At 40.0% G+C, this 19,107-nt stretch overlaps 1 protein-coding gene across 6 annotated transcripts in view; it reads right to left on the bottom strand.

Annotated features, from left to right (window-relative positions):
* Positions 1-19,107, bottom strand: part of ABCB4 (ATP binding cassette subfamily B member 4) — a 64,743-nt gene that overhangs the window by 20,842 nt on the left and 24,794 nt on the right. For all 6 annotated transcript variants that reach the window (XM_032304514.1, XM_032304513.1, XM_032304515.1 and 3 more), the window contains 5 exons: positions 17,130-17,333; positions 16,597-16,767; positions 8,164-8,325; positions 3,069-3,245; positions 413-559 (listed from right to left, as the gene is read on the bottom strand). In XM_032304514.1, the coding sequence (XP_032160405.1) occupies positions 413-559; positions 3,069-3,245; positions 8,164-8,325; positions 16,597-16,767; positions 17,130-17,333 (861 nt within the window). The remainder of the gene's footprint in view (positions 1-412; positions 560-3,068; positions 3,246-8,163; positions 8,326-16,596; positions 16,768-17,129; positions 17,334-19,107) is intronic.

Here is a 19,107-nt window from a genome sequence, read left to right as displayed (position 1 = left end):
GTGGCGAGCCGGCCGGTCCTGAGCATCTGGCCTCTCAGAGGCTGTGACTAGAGCCTGCCCTTCCTTCACGCCCCCACCCCCCAGCCATGCGGTGAGGGTGAGCACGCATATCCCCTCCAGAGGCGGGCAGAGGAGGACTGCCTGACCTCAGTTTCACCCCAGTGCAGACACACAATTCAATGCCTCCAACGGTTTTTTGTGTTTTTTTTTAAACTTATCATATCATTAATACTCTCACTTGGCATGAGTCGAAAGGCTACTTTTTCTTTTGCCTCATGGCTTTCCTCAAAAGGGAATTAAAAACGTGGGCGTACTTTAATTTGAGGCTGCTTTACTCCAAAACGAACCCAGGCGTGATGTGGGCCTGAGAACGGATTCAATTCAAGCTCCTGAGGGATGTTTGCAAACTTACCGCTATCATTTCTGAGAATATGATGGAAAAGGCCGGCTGCAGGGCCCCGTTGGCAATGGCGCACACTGTGCCGACCACAAAGTACGGCCATTCCGTCTTATTCAATTTCAAGACCTTCAGAAAAGATACCGGCGGCACGTTTTCATCCTAGAGCACACACACACGCACACAAATATAGACAGGTCAGGACCAGCTGGTAATGACACAACAGTCAGCGGAGTGTGTAGACAAGGACAGCACTGCCCTTGAGGAACTTGCAGATGAGGCGCAGAGATGACGCGTCCACATGCAACCATTGAAGAGTGAGACAGTTTGTTTAATAAATCCCAACAGTGGCCAGTGATTACACGGCATAAGCTGGGCGAGAGTCGTTCACCCAAGAAGCGGTCTCCATGGTTTCATCAGCCCATCTCCGTTCCAGCCTCAGCAGAGGGAGACGAGGCAAGACCCAGGCATGAAACGCTCTGGTGTTCAAGTCCCAGCTCCACTCAGGGGTGATGGTGGGGTCAAATGAGACAATACCCATGAGCAGATGGATAAAGATCCCCACAAATGTAGGATACCATTAGTAACCTGAGAACACAGGTCTGGTCTCCTCACCCCCAGAACCCTGTCCAGTGCTGCCTTTTTCTGGGACAGGGTCCTAACTGATAAAACCAAATCAATTATCCCATTCCCTTTTATCACTGGTCCTTGGCAGGCTTCTCCTGTTTCAAAGCTTAGCTTGTTTTGTGATTTTTTTTTCTTATGTATTTATATGCCTCTTTTTCTAATATAGGAGTTCTGATTTTAAATGTGAAGACTGTACATCTTCATATCCATAGAGATTATCCCAATACCTGGCACACACCAGAGTCTCAGCAAATGTCAAACTCCATGTCTGCTCAAACAGGAAGGATTTAGGTCACAAGCTACCTCTATAGTCAGAATATTCTCCTTTAGAATTAAACTAGATGCAGAAGGTGCCTATGGAATCCCAGAGCTTTATGGTCATTTACAGAGACCACGTTTGGTCTCTAGGACACAGAGAACATAGTGGTAGGTTCTTTTCAGCTTTCTTTTTTCAAGTCACCAATTTTCTTTGTATTTTCTCCTCTGTTCTTGGTATTTTCTTTTCTCTTTCTCTTATTTTTTTTCTTTCATTTCACTTCTTTTATTTCTTCTCTCTCGTTTTATTTTCTTCCCCAGTTATCATTATCTTTAAGTCCTGGTCTCCAACCGGATAAATGAGCCTTTTCCCCAGACTACCCTTTTCAACACACAAAAACAGGTCTCCCCAGATTCCTTTCATCACACTTAATTCCTCTCTCCCCTTGGGCACACTGTCGAACCCTCTCTGATTGTACTTGGGACAATCTTGTTGATTGTGGCATGTCCTGCCTCCCCCTCTTTGTGCAATTCTTCAAGAGAAGAGAAGTGGTCCTCCAAAATGCCAGAATCTCAAGACTTAGCAGCATAGCTCTGAAGATAAATGAGAAGACAAAAGGTGGATACCTCCATAGCCAAAGGGGGAGGGTAGGTGGGAATTGTTTATCTTCCTTAAGATAAAGCAACTTCACTGGATAGTGTAATTGTTACTTTTCTTTCCATAAATATACCAAGATGAAGATCTTTAAAAGAGCCCTTGTAATCTCTGCAGTAAATACTGTGGGCAGAGAAAAAGAGAGCAGTGAACTCTCAGTAGGATGAGTTTCTTTGGGCCAACACGGGAATAAAAATAAGCCACCTTTATCAAATAACATCCAAGTGTATTTTCAAACAATTTCTTGAAATAAGAAAATACATTTTCTTAGAATGGATTCCCCCTTACAATTATAAAAGTTCCAGTTAACTTGAATTAATATCACAAGTCTTCAGGTGGGAAGAGTTAAAGAACACAGAATTTTGCTATTTCTCGACATTCTGTCCCTTTCCTTAGTAAGATAATTCCAATCTAATTTAGGGTGGCAATGCATACAGTAAAAAGATTAAATTTTTTACCCTCCCTTGTAGCTAGGTATGGCCATGGGATTAAGTTATGGCCAAGGACATGTAAGTAAAGTATGTCTGGAACTTCTGGAAAATCTCTTTGTTTCTTCCTGCTGTTTGGACTATGGCTGTTATGGCTGGAGCTTCAGAAGCCCTTTTAGATCCTTGAGGATGAAGGTCACATGCAAGCATAGTGAAGATAAGAATGAGAGGAGCATGAATCCAAGGGAACTGCGGGGACACCACCACGCTAGCCTTGGGTTTCTTACCACTGAGGCTTTATTAGGTGAAAGAAATGAAAACTCTTCATTTGTTTGAAATGATGTTATTCTGGCTTTTCAGCATAGACCATCAGAGGTAATCGTTCCTAACAGAATGCAGATTTCAGGGCCTTTCACTGGAGCTTTATCTCTGGATCTCAAAGATGAATGGAATATCTACGTTTAAGCATCTAAACACAAAGACTAGTTTTCTCAATATAGCCCCCCAAAACAGGAAATCCACTTTTAATTGGAATTGATTTTAATTCATTGCCAAATGCATTTAAAAGTTCAAATTTCCTTTTTTCCAGGAAGGAAAAGTAGATTCAGAGTAGGAATCAATCGTCTGTGCCTGCAATATACCACCAAAGGTAGGGATTTTAACAGTAGATCTCTACCACAAAAGATTTAAGTGAAAAACAACTTACAAGTTCTTTGGCTTCCACATCAAGGCCGTTCTGATACTTCCGTGAATTTCTAAGGCTTTTATGAGTAGAATTCCTAAATAGGCGAGATTTCCAGCCATTAGGGGCCATATCCGCGGCAGCCTTTTCATTATTTAGTTCAAGGTCAAATTCTCCTGATTGGACCTGGTTTCCTGACGTCTGAAAAGAAAATGTTAAGTTGTATACTTGTGTGTGTCTTCAGATGGATATGACGTCAAATTTAGACCCATAAAGCCATATTGAATATTACATGTGCCACGACTTGTCCATTTCCTAACAGCTTCTCAATCAAGACTAGCTCTAAGACCGTCAAGAAGTGTTTCAACACAGAGAAGTTGTGTTAAAAGGACACAAAAGCTAAATCTCATTTGAACAATATAAAAACTGGAGAATAAAAGTATTTCCTAAAAATTAAAAGGCAAGTTTTCCATCATCCAGCAGGTACACAGGAATTTTTTCTGCACTCAAGAATGCGGGAACAATTCATGACCACCACCAGCAGGAAGAAGAATAGAACTATTCCCGAGGGTAATTTTTAAAGCTAACAAACAAGGAAAAAGCTGGTCACTCCCCATGGGAAGCAATTAAACTGCTTTCCCTGACTGGCTGAGTACATACATCTTTTTCCTTCTATCCCTGCTCAGACTCATCTCACCCCAGGTGACCCCACCTGCAGACTAAGCTTCAGTGGGATCAATTCTCTCCTTAAAGGGGGCAGGGGCAGGGAAATTTTCCAACTTCCAGCTCAATGCCTGGTGAGGAACATCAAGCCAACCTTGCTGACGGCTAACTTGGAGCCTAAAACTCTTAATGGTTTATCCAGAACCCGAGTTTCTGTAGTGATGTCATATTCTTGCTCCTTTTCTTCAGGTCCTGTCCCCCAACCCAAGCCTATGATGAGTGCCTCATGGCACCTACAGCAGCCTCTCGAGAGCTCTGCGTATTATCCCATTCTAGCATTCCAGCTGTGCTTTTGATACCCGACAGAACATCACCCACGTGCCTTGAACTGCAGGACAGTGACGCGTTCTGCGGTTCTGCAGGGTGGACTTCCTTACTTGCTTATAATTGGAGCTGTTTTCCAGCATCTCCCAACCCAAACCAACCTAAAGCCCTAGTCTTCTGATTGCTGCATCCTCCCTTCCATCCACTCCCACACTGTTACCAGATTTATTTTCCTAAAGAGCAGTTGTGCTCAAATCACATCCCAGCTCAAAAAATCTTCCACAGGTCCTCATCGTACACTCATGCCCGGCCCCCTCAAATTCTAGTTCATGGCAAGTCAAACTGGACCACCTCTTGTGAATGCCTCTTCTTTTCCTTCTTTTGTTATCTTCTCTATGCTCCCAAAGGGTCCATCAAAATGAACAGTTCTACCAATAAGCCCACTCTGATTTTAGCCTAAATGAAGAATTCCTCTCTCTCTCCCTTAATAGTTTTTTCTGTGCCTTACCTGAAGCCCTCATTTGGTGGGTGCTGAGTTCACTGAACTCCAAAGTCAAAATGGCCACTTTTACCACATGATGAAATGTATTTACTTAAAACCGATAGCCCTTATTTCTTACACCTGAACATACCTCAGCTGGCTCAAATATTTAATTATGGAAAGTAAAACAATAAATGTTGAAAGAAAATATGAGTGAATATCCTTTCTGAAAACAATTCCAAATCCTGAACATATGAAGGGGGGGAAAAAAAGATAATATAATTACATATGATTTTAAAGTTTTTGCTTTTCTTTCTTTCTTTCTGTTTTTTTCTTCTTTTTTAAAAATTTATTTGATAGACAAGTAGGCAGAGAGGCACGCAGAGAGAAAAAGGAAGGGAAGGAAGCAGGCTCCCTGCTGAGCAGAGAGCCCAATGTGGGGCTCGATCCCATAACCCTGAGATCATGACCTGAGCCAAAGGCAGAGGCTTTAACCCACTGAGCCACCCAGGCGCCCCTCTTCCTATTGTTTTTAATGGTAGCCAAACAAACTACAAAGCAAAATTAAAAGAACAAAGCTGGGGCACATAGGTGGCTCAGTCAGTTAAGCATCCTACTCTTGATTTCTGCTCAGGTCACAATCTCAGGGTAGTGGGATAGAGTCTGTGACATGTTCCGTGCTCAGGGAGGAATCTGCCTGAGAGTCTCTCTCTCCCTGCACCACTTACCCTCCTCACATGCACGTACGTGTACAAGTGCTCACATGCGTACTTTTTCTCTCCCCCTTCCTTCTTAAAAAAAAAAAAAAAAAAGGAGGAAAAAGGCAGGAAAAATATCTCTAATACATGCAAGAGTGGATTTCCTCTTTATGCCAGGAATTCTTATAAGTCAATATCATGAGCGACCCAACAGAAAAATGGCCTAAAATAGGAAAAGATGCTTTAACAGAGGAAAAAACACAAATGGCCAATGAACATGTGAAAAGATAATCTCATCAATAATGAAAGAAATCTAAAAAAAAAAAAAAAAATAATGAAAGAAATCTGGAAATACTGTTTAACTCTTTTAGGTTAGGAAAGATGAAAAATAAAATACCAAGTGGCCGGTAGTGCTTATCAACAAGGGTTTGAATTATAGGAGTCTCTCAAATTTCTAAGATACTCATGTTTGAGTTTTTTTTTTTTTAACGCTTGGAGTTTTAAAAATAAGAATGCATTACATTTATAATCAGGGGGAAAAAATACATTTAAAAGAAACAACGAAGAGCCAAGAGTCTAGGTAATGAAAAAGCAAATGAACATTCTACTTAAAAACAAAACCGAGACAAGGTTTTTCTGACACTAGGTTGGTCCGTCTTTGGGACGAGAGGACAAAGCAGCATGTTGGTGTGAGCATTTAGTGAACACCCGGGCTCACTGAAGCTCTTTCCTCCATCTATGCACCAGCACCAACAAATAATTGGTGAGGCAAAGTGTAAACCAGAAGTGGGAAACGTGTGAGTGCCCAGGTGGCCAAGCTCATGGGGACTAAGAATCACAGACTGTCAGAGCTGGTGGCAACATGAGCGGTCATCTTGGGACATGCTCTCCTCAGTGAACCAGGAAGGACTTGCTGAACCACTGCTTAGTTGGTGACAAGCCTCTTCTATCACAGGACACTGTTCAGTCTTCAATTGTATGTCTTTTTCTAGGAAAGAAAGCTATTTCTTTCCTAGAAAAGAAAGGAGGACAATATAGAAACATCAGAGCTGTCCTTATCCTCTTGGCGGCCTCGGTGGCCTCCGAACCTAAGTGCTGGTGGGAATAGAAGGTCATTCTTTCTGGGGCACGGAAGTGGCCAGCCAAGGGAGAAAGTGGTTACCACATTTTTTTTTTTTTCAGATTTTATTTATTTGATAGACAGAGATCACAAGTAGACAGAGAGGCAGGCAGAGAGAGAGGAGGAAGCAGGCTCCCTGCAGAGCAGAGAGCCTGATGTGGGGCTCTATCCCAGGACCCTGGGATCATGACCTGAGCCGAAGGCAGAGGCTTTAACCCACTGAGCCACCCAGGCGCCCCGTGGTTACCACATCTGACAGGCAAAACTGCAGAGCAGTAGGAACCATTAACAAAATGAAAACTAAAACTGAATTAAAGGAATATTATACTTATTTTCTTAATGAGAGAAATGATGAAGACCCTGTGATGGGTAGGCCATACGGAAATAATTAGTGAAAACACAATAATTACTCCCCTCTTGCCGGAAAACCTTCTCTGGCCAATTGAAGCAAGAGTTGTAAGACTTTCCATCGTTTCATTTGGTAGTTTCACTAACCAGAGTTTCACTCTAGTTCCTACAACAGGTAATATTGATAATTGTTGGTTTGTATTACTGTTGTACTATGCTTACTTGTGCAACTTTGCAAAATAATTAAGCTAGAAATAGTTTATTCTATAAACATTCTTATATCAAAGCAAAAGTATATACTTCTATAAATATAACCATAACTACGATATGTATGGGTATTTTTTTTTCCTTAACATTTCAGATATAAATCACCTGGATGCTAACATTTTAATGGGTACTCAGCAATCCATTATAATAATGTGTAATAAATTGCTGAAGCTGGTTAAGCATCTGACTCTTGATTTCAGCTCAGGTTATGATCAGGGTGGTGAGTTTGAGCCCTGAGCTCAGAGGAGAGGAGAGTCTGCTGGATTTTCTCTCCTTCTACCCCTCCCTTTGCACCTCTGCCCCCCTCTCATGCTTACACATGCACTCTCTCACTCTCTCTCAAATAAATAAATATAATCTTAGAATACTTAGAGAAATACTGGAAATAAACTACTCAACTTTTGCTTTGATATAAGAATGCTTATAGAAAAAATATTTCTAGCTTAATTATTTTGCAAAGTCGCACAAGTAAGCATAATACAATTGTAATAGAAGCCAACAATTATCAATATTACCTGTTTCAGGAACTAGAGTGAATGATTTTTTAATTTTTTATTTTTATTTTTTTTAAGATTTTATTTATTTATTTGACAGAGAGAGGTCACAAGTAGGCAGAGGCAGGCAGAGAGAGAGGAGGAAGCAGGCTCCCCGCTGAGCAGAGAGCCTGATGCGGGACTCGATCCCAGGACCCTGAGATCATGACCTGAGCCGAAGGCAGCGGCTTCACCCACTGAGCCACCCAGGCGCCCCGTGAATGATTTTTTTTTAAAAAAGAAGACTGCTCTAGTCACTTCCTAGAGTCATGACTCCTGCTGTTGGTTTTGTTAGGATCATCTAGGAAGCATTTTAAAACTCACATAGGACCTCCTCTAACCATGGGAGATCCTGGCATCTCTGGCTCCTGCCACTTCTCCGATGGTCCCTAGTCTCACAGTGGAAAGGACCTTCTAGCTTCAACACGTTCCCCAGGCAATTAAGCATCTCTGCCCTGAGAAATAAATTTGAAACATTTCTGACGCCTTCCTTCACTTTCCTCCTCCCTCACCTTTCTCTCTCTCAACGTTCTTTGGCTGATTCTGAATTCAAGGCTGAGACATACGCTTTCAGTATCTTCCTGAAGCTTTCTATTTCTCAGCATGGCATTAGCGGCCTGATGTTTTGACGATACAAAGAACACCCTACTGAGAAGCAGAAAGCAAAATCCTGGGACGCACATACCTGCATGTTAACAAGCCTGAAGTACACGCCTTCCTTCTTCATCAGCTCCCTGTGGCTTCCTTGCTCCACAATGACGCCATCTTCAAACCCAGCGATGACGTCTGCGTTTCGGATGGTGGACAGCCGATGGGCTATCACGATGGTGGTCCGGCCTTCTCGGGCCTGAAAGGGAGGACGGACGCGACGCTGCAGGCTTTAGCACGCACGGAGCACGCACGGCTCCTCATGTGGACGCACGTGTTAGCAGCTGATGAGAGTAGACTGCCCTGCGGGCGGGGTGCACGGGCACCCTCATCCATGGAAGGCTAAGGTGAGGCTTGAGTTCTGGACCAGAAAGGAGGCCAACCCCTCCATACGAGGCTGGGGGTAATTCTGGAGGCTCACGGTAGTGTAGGCTTGCCCGAGGAAAAAAACAAGAGAAGGTCTGACCTTTCTCAGGTGTTTTCATACTTGTCTGAGGACCCTTCTTTGTTGGTTATGTCCAACGCAGCCTTCTCCGGGGCACTTCTGGAGGGTTCGTTTTGGGGAACCTGATTTTAGCTGTGATTCTGATGGGCTGCAGCAAGCAATTTAGATGAAAATGTACTTGGGGAGCACATGGTTTAGATTATAGTTCAGGGACCGTCTACATCACTAACTCTGCAGTGGGTCAGTAACTTTGCTTTTTAAAAGTGCCCCAGGTGAGTGTTATGCACACGAAAATCTGCAAATCATCCCGTTAAGTAGTTCTGTGAACTCACATTTTGGCTTGGTGGGTTTATCAATGGGCTTTTAACCCTGAAATGTGCTCATCAAATTATTCATGTTATATCATTTATGAAGGTTATTCTTTTTTTAAAAATATTTTATTTATTTATTTGACAGAGAGAGAGATCACAAGCAGGCAGAGGCAGGCAGAAAGAGGGGAGGAAGCAGGCTCCCTGTTGAGCAGAGAGCCCATTGAGGGGCTTGATTCCAGGACCCCGGGATCATGACCAGAGCCGAAGGCAGAGGCCTAACCCACTGAGCCACCCAGGCACCCCAAGGTTATTCTTTTTGATACTCATTAGCTCTGTTAGTTAGGCTATAGCTTCTTAAGACCTCTCCTACTCTGAGGCAATAAAACCACGTGATTAGGATGGTTATTAGAGTATAGCTTAATTCACATAAGTAGTTAAAAATGCAAATTAAAAATGACAGCTGAGATTCATAATAGTCAAAAAGTGGGAACAAGCCACATGTTCATCCGTTAATCAAAGGATAAACAAAATGAGGTACATCCACGCAATAGAAGATTATTGGGCCATAAAAAGGCACGACATTCTGATACAGGCTTGACTATGGATGGACTCTGAAAACATTACACTAAATGAAAGAAATCAGTCACAGAAGGTCTGCATTGTATGATTCCATTTATATGAAATTTCCAAAATAGGCAAACCCATAGAGACAGAAAGTAGATTTAGTGGTTGTCAAGGGCTGGGGTGAGTATGGAATGGGGAGTGACCTGATAAGAGGTACAAGGTTTTCTTTGGGGATAATGAAAATCTTGTGCAATTAGTAGTGATGGTTGCAAAATTTGGTGAGTATACTAAAAATCAGTGACTTGTACATTTCAAAAGGGTTAACTTCATGGTATATGAGTTATATCTCAATTTTTTATTAACAAAGAACAGCCATGAAAATTCTGAAAAAGAAGATAAGGAGAGGGGAATACCTTCACCAGATATTACACATAAAAGACTACTTAAAATAGTAATTAAATAGAATCTAGGGGAAGCTATCAGTGAATAGGCAATTTGATCAATAAACCAAAATAGAGAGTCCAGAAATAGATATAAAACATTTAAGAATTAGTGTATGATATATAAGGCATTATCAGTCAGGAAAAGGGTAGATTGTACAATAAATGGTATGGACCAACTGTTAAATCACCTGGAAAAAAATAATGTGGTCTTTTCCCATCAGTCCTTACACTAACATTACCACCATCAAGTATGTTTAAATAAGTATAAAAGAATTAAACCATAGCAAAAATCAGAGACTAGAGCTACTGTTATCTATTGGATAACATTTCTGACTGTTCAGATTTTAGTACCCAGGCCCTCAAAAATGTTCATATGTATTTGTCGATGTGGAGGTTGCATGTCTTGGTCTGTGTATGGTAAGACATGTAGGAAATAATTTTATTATTCTAATCATATTCATGATACTAATAGTGATGAGTAAATTGCTAACAATGGCTATATTAATATTATGATAACCATAGGTTGATACTATGTCAACATTTAAAAAAAGCCCAGAGGAATTATAGCCAGACTTGTGAGCAAATGATTGATACGGAGGAGAAACAAAGGAAGTGTTGGTGAATTTAAAAGTTAGCAAGTGTCACCCACGAAATTCTGGCCAGAGTAGAGATTTGACACAAAGAGATTTTATTGCAGAGCTTTCAGATGTTCCAATGATGAAAAAACATTGACAAGTAAATATCCCAGATTCAAGGACACCAACTGTTAAGAAATTTAGACCTTCTGCTAATGTTGGATGTGCAGGGATAAAAGGCAGGTCCAAACAAAGGGAGTATTAATCCACTAGCTTTCTGGAACTTCTGAGGGAAAAGGAGGTGGGGGAGGGGGCTAGCGGGGGACATAAAATGAAACCTTTGACATCATTTGATAAAATCACATGGAGGCTAATTTTTATTTTTCTCTTGCCCCTCCAGTATGTAACACTGTGAGTAGAAGAGTTATGTAGGTATGAAACCTTGTGACTACTGACTTTCATTTAAAAACCATAATAACAAATCTGCATTTGTATTCTTTAAGATCTTATATAGAAAAACCTATTGTTTGTTTTGATAAATAGTAGCTATCTTTGAGTCAACAGCTGATATAGTCCTTAATTTTTTTTTTTTACATACACATGTATTATTTCAAAGAGCTGGAGCATAATTCAGTAAAAACTTATGTAGAATCTACATAATCATATCTACATAAGCATTATCAGCAAGGTGCTGATTAAGTGTTAAAAATATATAAACATAGGGGCGCCTGGCTGGCTCAGTCAGTAGAGCACCTGACTCGATTTCAGGGTCCTGAGTTCAAGCCCCACATTGGGCGTAGAGCTTACTTTAAAAAAAAAAAAAAATATATATATATATATATATATATAAACATGAACAATTTATTAATTCTGCCCCTTAGAGGATTTAATCTTTCTAGGAGAGAGAAGTCATATAAATAAATATATATAATAAATAACTACAACAAATTGGTGCCAAAGTATTGATAAATGTATAAAGAATTCACAAAAGAAAAATATTATTCTTACAGGATAGGTAATCAGGGACAAATAGCAATAGATATAATATCCTTATGTTCTTATATCCTTATGCTATATCCTTATGTTCCTCAGAGGAAAAATAATAAATTACAAAGTCAACCTGTCATTGTTAAAATATCATCGGGACCTTAGAATGACTGGCCCAAGTGACTGACTAGGATCATTGAGGGAGGTGCAGTAATAAAGGATTTCCCTTTTAAAGATGTTATTTATTGTTTGCAAAATAGATCAGCTTGCTTATCTTGCAAAGCATGGAGTCAATTAGGTAGAATATAAAGTAGTCATAGCAACCATGGTTCATTAAACACGGCCACAAACACTGCATCCAGAGGTAAAGTCTATTTCTCCATCTCCTCAAATCTGGGCAGGCCTTGTGACTTGTTTTGACCAAAAAAAAAAAAGTAAAGTAATTGACACTTGGCAATTTCTAGAATCCGGGCTTCAGGAGGCCTTAGATTTGCTACCTTGAAACCACAGTAAAAGGAAGCTTGTTTAATCTACTGGAAGATGAGAAGCTTCATGGGCAGAACTGAGCAGCCTCATGGGCAGAACTGAGCAGCCTCATGGGCAGAACTGAGTAGCCTCAGGCAACAGCCATTACCAACTGCCGAGCACAAGAGTGAGGCCATCTTGAACGTTCCAGCCCAGCGGACCCTGAGTTGAAAGCAGCTGCCTAAGGGAGACTAGGAAAACCAACAGAGGAACAACACCAGCTGTCTCCCTAAGTTTTGACTTAAAGCAGCTGACGCAGAAATCTCAGAAGCCTGGAAGAAAAGTAAGGACGTTGCTACTGGAGCCTGGAAAGAGGGTAACCTGCATTATACGGCTTTGGAGTATCTGGAGAAGAAAGTGTCCTGCAGTCACTTGAAAGAAGGGTATTTTATCTACTGCACTTGTACATCTGGCCAAGAAGATTCTAGAGATCTCTAAATAGAATGTTGACATGCCAGCGGGATTCCACTGGCTCTTTGTTACAAGCTACGGGAACTTAAGAAGGAGCTGTTTGGCTTGCAGAGTAAATCTAGAGGAAACACAGGAGACCCAGTGCCTGCTTGCTTGGGGAATGAATTGTTAGTCATCCGGTGAAATGAAGCCAAATATCCAATCAGTGTGTGAATATAAGACTTTTTTTTGTTAAAATCTCTGAGACATTTAAGGCAGATTCTGGTAGACACCCACAGCTACATAAAAGGGCTCCAGAGACTCTTAAGGTTTTTCTCATGGCAGCTTCACACATGGTCCAAAATAGAGATTCGTTTTGGAAAAAAAAAAAAAAATTATAGATGTAGGTTTTGGGGCTTGAGTGAGCCACGGTCGGATTCCAAGCAAGCTCACAGTCCTTAAGAGTGTCTACTGGCCTGCACTGAAGGAGACTGAGAAAATTGAAAACATAGAGGCCCGCAGATCCCAAATTTCTGTGGGTAGAAAGCATTCTGAGAAAGTTATTCAGCTACAGGCACAGGCCATTTCTATCACAAAGCAAAGATCTCTCAGAGAGAGGATCTAAGAGCCCAGAAGGTAGAGTCCAAAGCCAAGGAGACCATTCCACTGCTGGGGGTGGGACGGAAACTTAATCAAGGAGCCAGCCCATTCCCTGGGGCGGTGGGGTAACTGGCTACATGCACCTGACTGCATGTCACGATTACTAGGGGCCGGTAATTACTATGTGCTTCCTGTTCTAATTTTTGAGTGGGAGTGACTATTATTATCCTGTTCTTGCATCAACATTGCATGTTGGGGGTGTGTGTGGAAGACAACTTGTCTCTTGAGTTCACAGATCTTGGATCAAGATGAGCATAACATGAAGAATCTGTCCATATCTGGACCCATACAGATCTTCAGGTACTGGGCTTTGAACCTGATGTCATAGCTGTGTGAAAATTTTGAGGGTATTGGGAAGAGGTGAATTTATCTTGCAGGTGGGAGAAGGGTGACTGATTGTGGGAGAGAGTGTGCTGTGGAAGGTTAAATATGGACATGGACACTTTAGAGCTCACCCATCAAGAGGTGGTGGACTCTGTCTCCTCACTCCTTCAGTCTGGGCTGCGCTGTGGCTTGCTGGGACCAACAGAATATGATGAAAGGGACACTGTGTGAGTCCTGGAGTCTAAGCCTATAGACGTCTTCTAGCTTCTGCCTCGGGACAATGTCCTGAGAAGGCCATAGAAGGCAGCCAGGCTAGTCTATTGTATGAGTACCAGAATGGGAAGCCACATGGGAAGCCCAGTCAACAGCCTGCATGGGAGTAAGGCCATCTTGGACTATTTCAGCTAAGTCAACCCTCCAGGTAGAGGCAACAATATGTTCAGGTGAAAACAGCAAAAGATCCACCCAGCCAATCCACAGAATTATTGGTTTAAGACTGAATTCGGGTGAGGATGTTGGTGGGAATGCAAGCTGGTGCAACCACTCTGGAAAACAACATGGAGATTCCTCAAAAAAGTTAAAAATAGAGCTACCCTACGACCCAGCAATCACACTACTGGGTATTTACCCTAAAGATACAAATGTAGTGATCTGAAGGGGCACGTGCACCCGAATGTTTATAGCAACAATGTCCACAATAGCCAAACTGTGGAAAGAACCTAGATGTCCATCAACAGATGAATGGATGAAGAAGGTGTGCTGTATACATACAACGGAATACTATGCAGCCATCAAAAGAAATGAAATCTTGCCGTTTGCAATGACATGGATGGAACTAGAGGGTATTTGAGAGGCAGAGTAGGAGGTTTGAGGGGTAGGGAAGGAAAAAATGAAACAGGATGGGATCGGGAGGGAGACAAACCATAAGAGACTCTTCATCTCAGGAAACAAACTGAGGGTTACTAGAGGGAAGGGTGGGGAGGGATGGGGTGGCTACGTGATGGACACTGGGGAGGGTATGTCTATGATGAGTGCTGTGAAGTGTGTAAGACTGATGATTCACAGAATCATCAAATAATACATCATATGTTAATTTTTAAAAAATTAATAATATATCATATGTTCCTGGGTGGCTCAGTGGGTTGGGCCGCTGCCTTCGGTTCAGGTCATGATCTCAGGGTCCTGGGATCGAGTCCCGCATCGGGCTCTCTGCTCAGCAGGGAGCCTGCTTCCCTCTCTCTCTCTCTGCCTGCCTCTCCGTCTACTTGTGATTTCTCTCTGTCAAATAAATAAATAAAATCTTTAAAAAAACAAAACAAAACAAAAACAAAAAACACCTGAATTTGGGATGGTTTGTTATGTAGCAATAGGTAACCAATTCTGCAGTTAGTATAGTTAATAATCATGGTAATGGCAGTCACCATAATAATAGCACCAGCTAACATTATCACATAGTTCCCAATGTGCAAGGTATGCGCTAGTTTATTTACATGTAAAGATTTCACTTTACATGTAAAGATTACAACCTTACATTGTAAAGATTTCACTGAATCTTTACAACCATCTTATCATAATTTTCCCCCTTCTCCCCAGTTACTTCTGCAAGATCTCAGGCTTAGAGACAGGTCAGTTAATTTACCCAGGATCATGCAGCTAGAAAGGGACAGAGAGCCAGGACTCCAGCCTTGGCCAGTCTAGCACCAAAGCCTGTGCTCTTAACCCTTCCCCAAGCTGCTAATGGCTTTTCTTGGGACTTAAAAAAAAAAAAAAATTACAAGTGATTCATCAGCTATTTTTAAAACCTAAAATTTTATCAACTGGGGAGTGAGTCATAATCCTAGAGAACCCAAATTGCTAAAATTGCATGAAGTAACTTGTCTATCAATTAAAACTTATAAGACTACAATTTTTCTGATAGGATACATATCACAAAAAATAACATGTGTAATAATTCTGTTTCTGTTCTTTTAGCACAGAAAGTGCTATTATATTGAATATTTGTATCCTAGAAAGTATTGGGACCTAAGCTTTAAGGATGAATGGGACATTTTCCCCCCAAAATATCTTTCTTATTCTGACATCTTCAAAAAAGTCTATGTCAACACATGAATGCTCATTTAAGTATTATGTTTTAATTTATGCAGTTAAAAAATAATTTCCTACTTTAAGTCATGCCTGATTAACCAAACAAATGCCAGTTTCCTGTGTTTATATATTGGTTCCTTAATACTGAGACTTAACATACATGAAAGCAATATAATTTGGTGCAAGAATTTGTGAGGAATAACTATCATCTCATTAATCATTATTAGATTAAATTATATAAAATAAGCCAAAATATTAATCTGAAAAACCATGAAGCACTGATTAACCCCAGTTTATAGCACTTATAGTGTTTACTTAGGATTCAGGTGTAAGTTTTCCTGAGAAAATAAGATTCATACAACTTGTCTCTAAAATCGCAAGAGGTAGTTTGGATAGAAGCTGTGAAGTCAGTTGCACATTTGATTACTAAGTATTCTCAAATCAAATATATTTGTGGTGTTTATGTTTTTGAGACCCATTGAGATGGTGTCGTCTGACTCTGGTTATTATCCTGGGTCCTTAGTACAGATGACATCAGCAGTGACCACAAGAGTGTCACAGCATAAGGTTCTTCCTGGGAAGCTTCAGCTTTGAAAAATGACTGTGAGAGATTCAGAGATTCCAGAGCTGGGCATGTGAGCTCAACATCCTTAAAATGTGTTGCTGATTTATGTGCCTAGATAAACACACAAACTGGATTTTACTTCCTTTGGCCTTCCTTTCACCTTCGTGAATAAAGATAATGGTACTGCCTTTCTACAGACTAAGGTAAGTATTTTGAGCTGTTTTTTCATCTGGACTGGTGTCTAGGTAACCACATTTTTCTTTGGACATTTTAACATAACTATTTATTTTTTTTTTTTTGACAGGACTGCTTTTGATCAAAGCAAGAGCCTCCGAGCAAGGAGTTCATGACCAAGTGGCTCGCAGCATACGCCTGATTGGAGCTCCGTGTGCTTTGGTAAGAGCAAGCCGGTTAATGCGCCACCTACCTCTCTTTGCCACGTGACATGACAGAAAAGGGAAATCAATAAAGCCCCAGGAGAGAGCTTCACTTGCTCTCACATTTATGTTTTTCAATCTAGAATCGCAAAGCATCGGCAAGAATTTCCAATAAAGCCTTCAGTGTGCTGGTCCTTTGGGCGTTTCAGGTTGACTGACCTTATCCAGGGCCGCCTGAACCTCTGCTTCACTTTCAGTGTCCAGGGCTGACGTGGCCTCGTCCAGCAGGAGGATCTTGGGGTTGCGAACCAAGGCCCGAGCGATGGCGATCCTCTGCTTCTGTCCGCCACTCAGCTGGGCCCCTCTGTCTCCAACCAGGGTGTCGAATTTCTACGGCACGGAAAACAGGGAGGAACTCATGTAGTTTAAATAGAAAAGGCCATAGAGTCTAGAAGTTCATGAAGACAAGGTGGAGCTTCTTTTTGACTATGGTAATGAGTCCCAAATTATAGTAAAATCAATGAATACTGAATTCTAAAAAACCAGTACCATATACTCTGTATAAAGTTTTATGGGATTCCTATACTAGGCCGTACTCCTTATACCTCCAACTGAATAATGCAAGGGACTTGCCTAAGGAAGGTTGAACAGCCTTACATCTTAAACATTCATAGCTTAAACTTTGAGAAAGAACTTGCTTGCACAAAGTCAAATTCGAATTTCAAGGGCAAGGATGTTAACAGAGCCTTTACCTGTGGTAGTTTCATGATAAAGTCATAGGCGTTGGCCTCTTTGACAGCTTTCTTTATCTCATCCATGGTGACGTTTCCACGGCCATAACGAATATTTTCAGCAATTGTGGTAGAAAAGAGCACTGGCTCCTGACTCACCACTCCAATTATCTCCCTGAGATATCTTACATTAAAGGTCCTAATATCCTGCCCATCAATATTAATCTGGAAGAAAGAAATATTTCCATTTAATATTTTAAACCATCTGACATCTAAAGCATCAAGACTCTTTAATTTGATCCAAAAAGTCTTGGCTGCCATTTAACATTTAACTTATTAACTTATTTAAACTTATTTTTGTGGCTACAAGTGGTAAGAAATGAGAATTACAAACAAATAGCAATGAGTGAGAATAAAAATAAAAAGCATATTTATGATCTTACACATACAGATTTTTCATGGATGGATTATTCCCTATAAGCGATAGAAGGTTATATATTTTTGGCATACTATTATTTTTTGCTTATCACTATTTAAATTTGAATAAAGTATCCATTTACCTACATAGTCTACATTATCATTTTGATGGCATAATGATGTTTTACTAGATGGACTATACCATAATTTATTTTAGCATTTCCCACCTGCTAGGTACTTGACTTCTTTCAAAGAACACAGAAAGACAATCATTGTAGAAGTAGAGTTACCAGGCTGAAGAGTAAGATTTCTTTTTATTTCTCTGATAACAGTTGCTTACCTGTACAATGACTGGGCTATGTTGGGCATTTATTATTTGTTGGATAAAGGCTGAATAGACAACACTCTAAAAAGAGTTTAACAATTTAGAGTGTCAGCAAAAATATGTAAATGTATCTGCTTTTTTGCAATTTACTAGCTCTGGGTTTTATCATTTTAATTTGTTTCTTTCTAATTAATAAATGCAAACTGGTGCCTTATATTTGCTTGGTTTTGTATATATTTATAAATAAGGCTGAACGTTTCTTGAAAAATTTTACAGATACGTATTTATTCTCTAAAGATTTTTATGTTTTATTATGTTTAATTAAAGAAAAGTTTAAGGAAAAATTAAATAAATAAATTGCACCACTGGACATTTCTTTTAATATTTTAGTAAGAAAATTGCTAAATCATGATGTGAACAGTGCATACCTCTGAGTTAGAGAATTTCTGAAGACTTTTTTCCATGTTGACATGTATATTTAAAAAAAATATTACTCCAATAATTATTTTCTTTTTGAAAAATTTGAAATTTGAAATTTTTTTGAAAATTTGAAATTTTCTTCTTTATAATTTAAATTCAATTAGTCAACATTAAAAAACTTTTTTATTAAATTTTAGCTGGGCTCTATGCCCAATGTGGAGCTTGAACTCACAACCCTGAGATCAAGAGTCACAAGTTCCAACAGCTGAGTCAGCCAGGCGATCCTACTCCAATAATAATTTTAAAAAGAAGATATTTTCAAATGTGTATTCTTAATGGTTAGTATCTTACTAAGTTCTTTTTTAAAAATAAAGAAAAATGTTTATACTTGAACCAACCTAGAGTTTGCTTTAGTAAATGGGGGTAGGATTATATTTCCCCTGATAATATCATATTTTTTCAAAAACGTGTATTTTATTAAGTTAAATAAATAAATAATTCATGTACCCTAGAACTCTGTATTCATTCCAAAAAACTCTGTTCTATCTCAATGCCTTTTAATGTCTTTTTTTTTCCTTGTTTTTCTTTATACCTTGTAATCTTATGTTTTCATAATTGTTGATTCATAAGATATTTTAGTATCAGGTAAACTCAATGTCCTAAAGTTGTCCTCAGTTGTATCAACTGAGGAAATCCGAATCTATACTGTGGGCTGGTATTGGATTAAAATTAAGTTTACTGTTTTTGATAATTGTTTTGTGGTTATGTAAGAGAATGTCCTTCTTCCTAGAAAATGTACTTTGCAGTATGTAAGGGTTAAGGGGCATAATGTCCTTA

The sequence above is a fragment of the Mustela erminea genome, chromosome 11 (genome assembly GCF_009829155.1).
Source record: "Mustela erminea isolate mMusErm1 chromosome 11, mMusErm1.Pri, whole genome shotgun sequence".
Classification (NCBI taxonomy): Eukaryota; Metazoa; Chordata; class Mammalia; order Carnivora; family Mustelidae; genus Mustela; species Mustela erminea.
The sequence above is the reverse complement of the archived record's forward strand: the minus strand, read 5'-3'. Positions and strand labels throughout refer to the sequence as shown.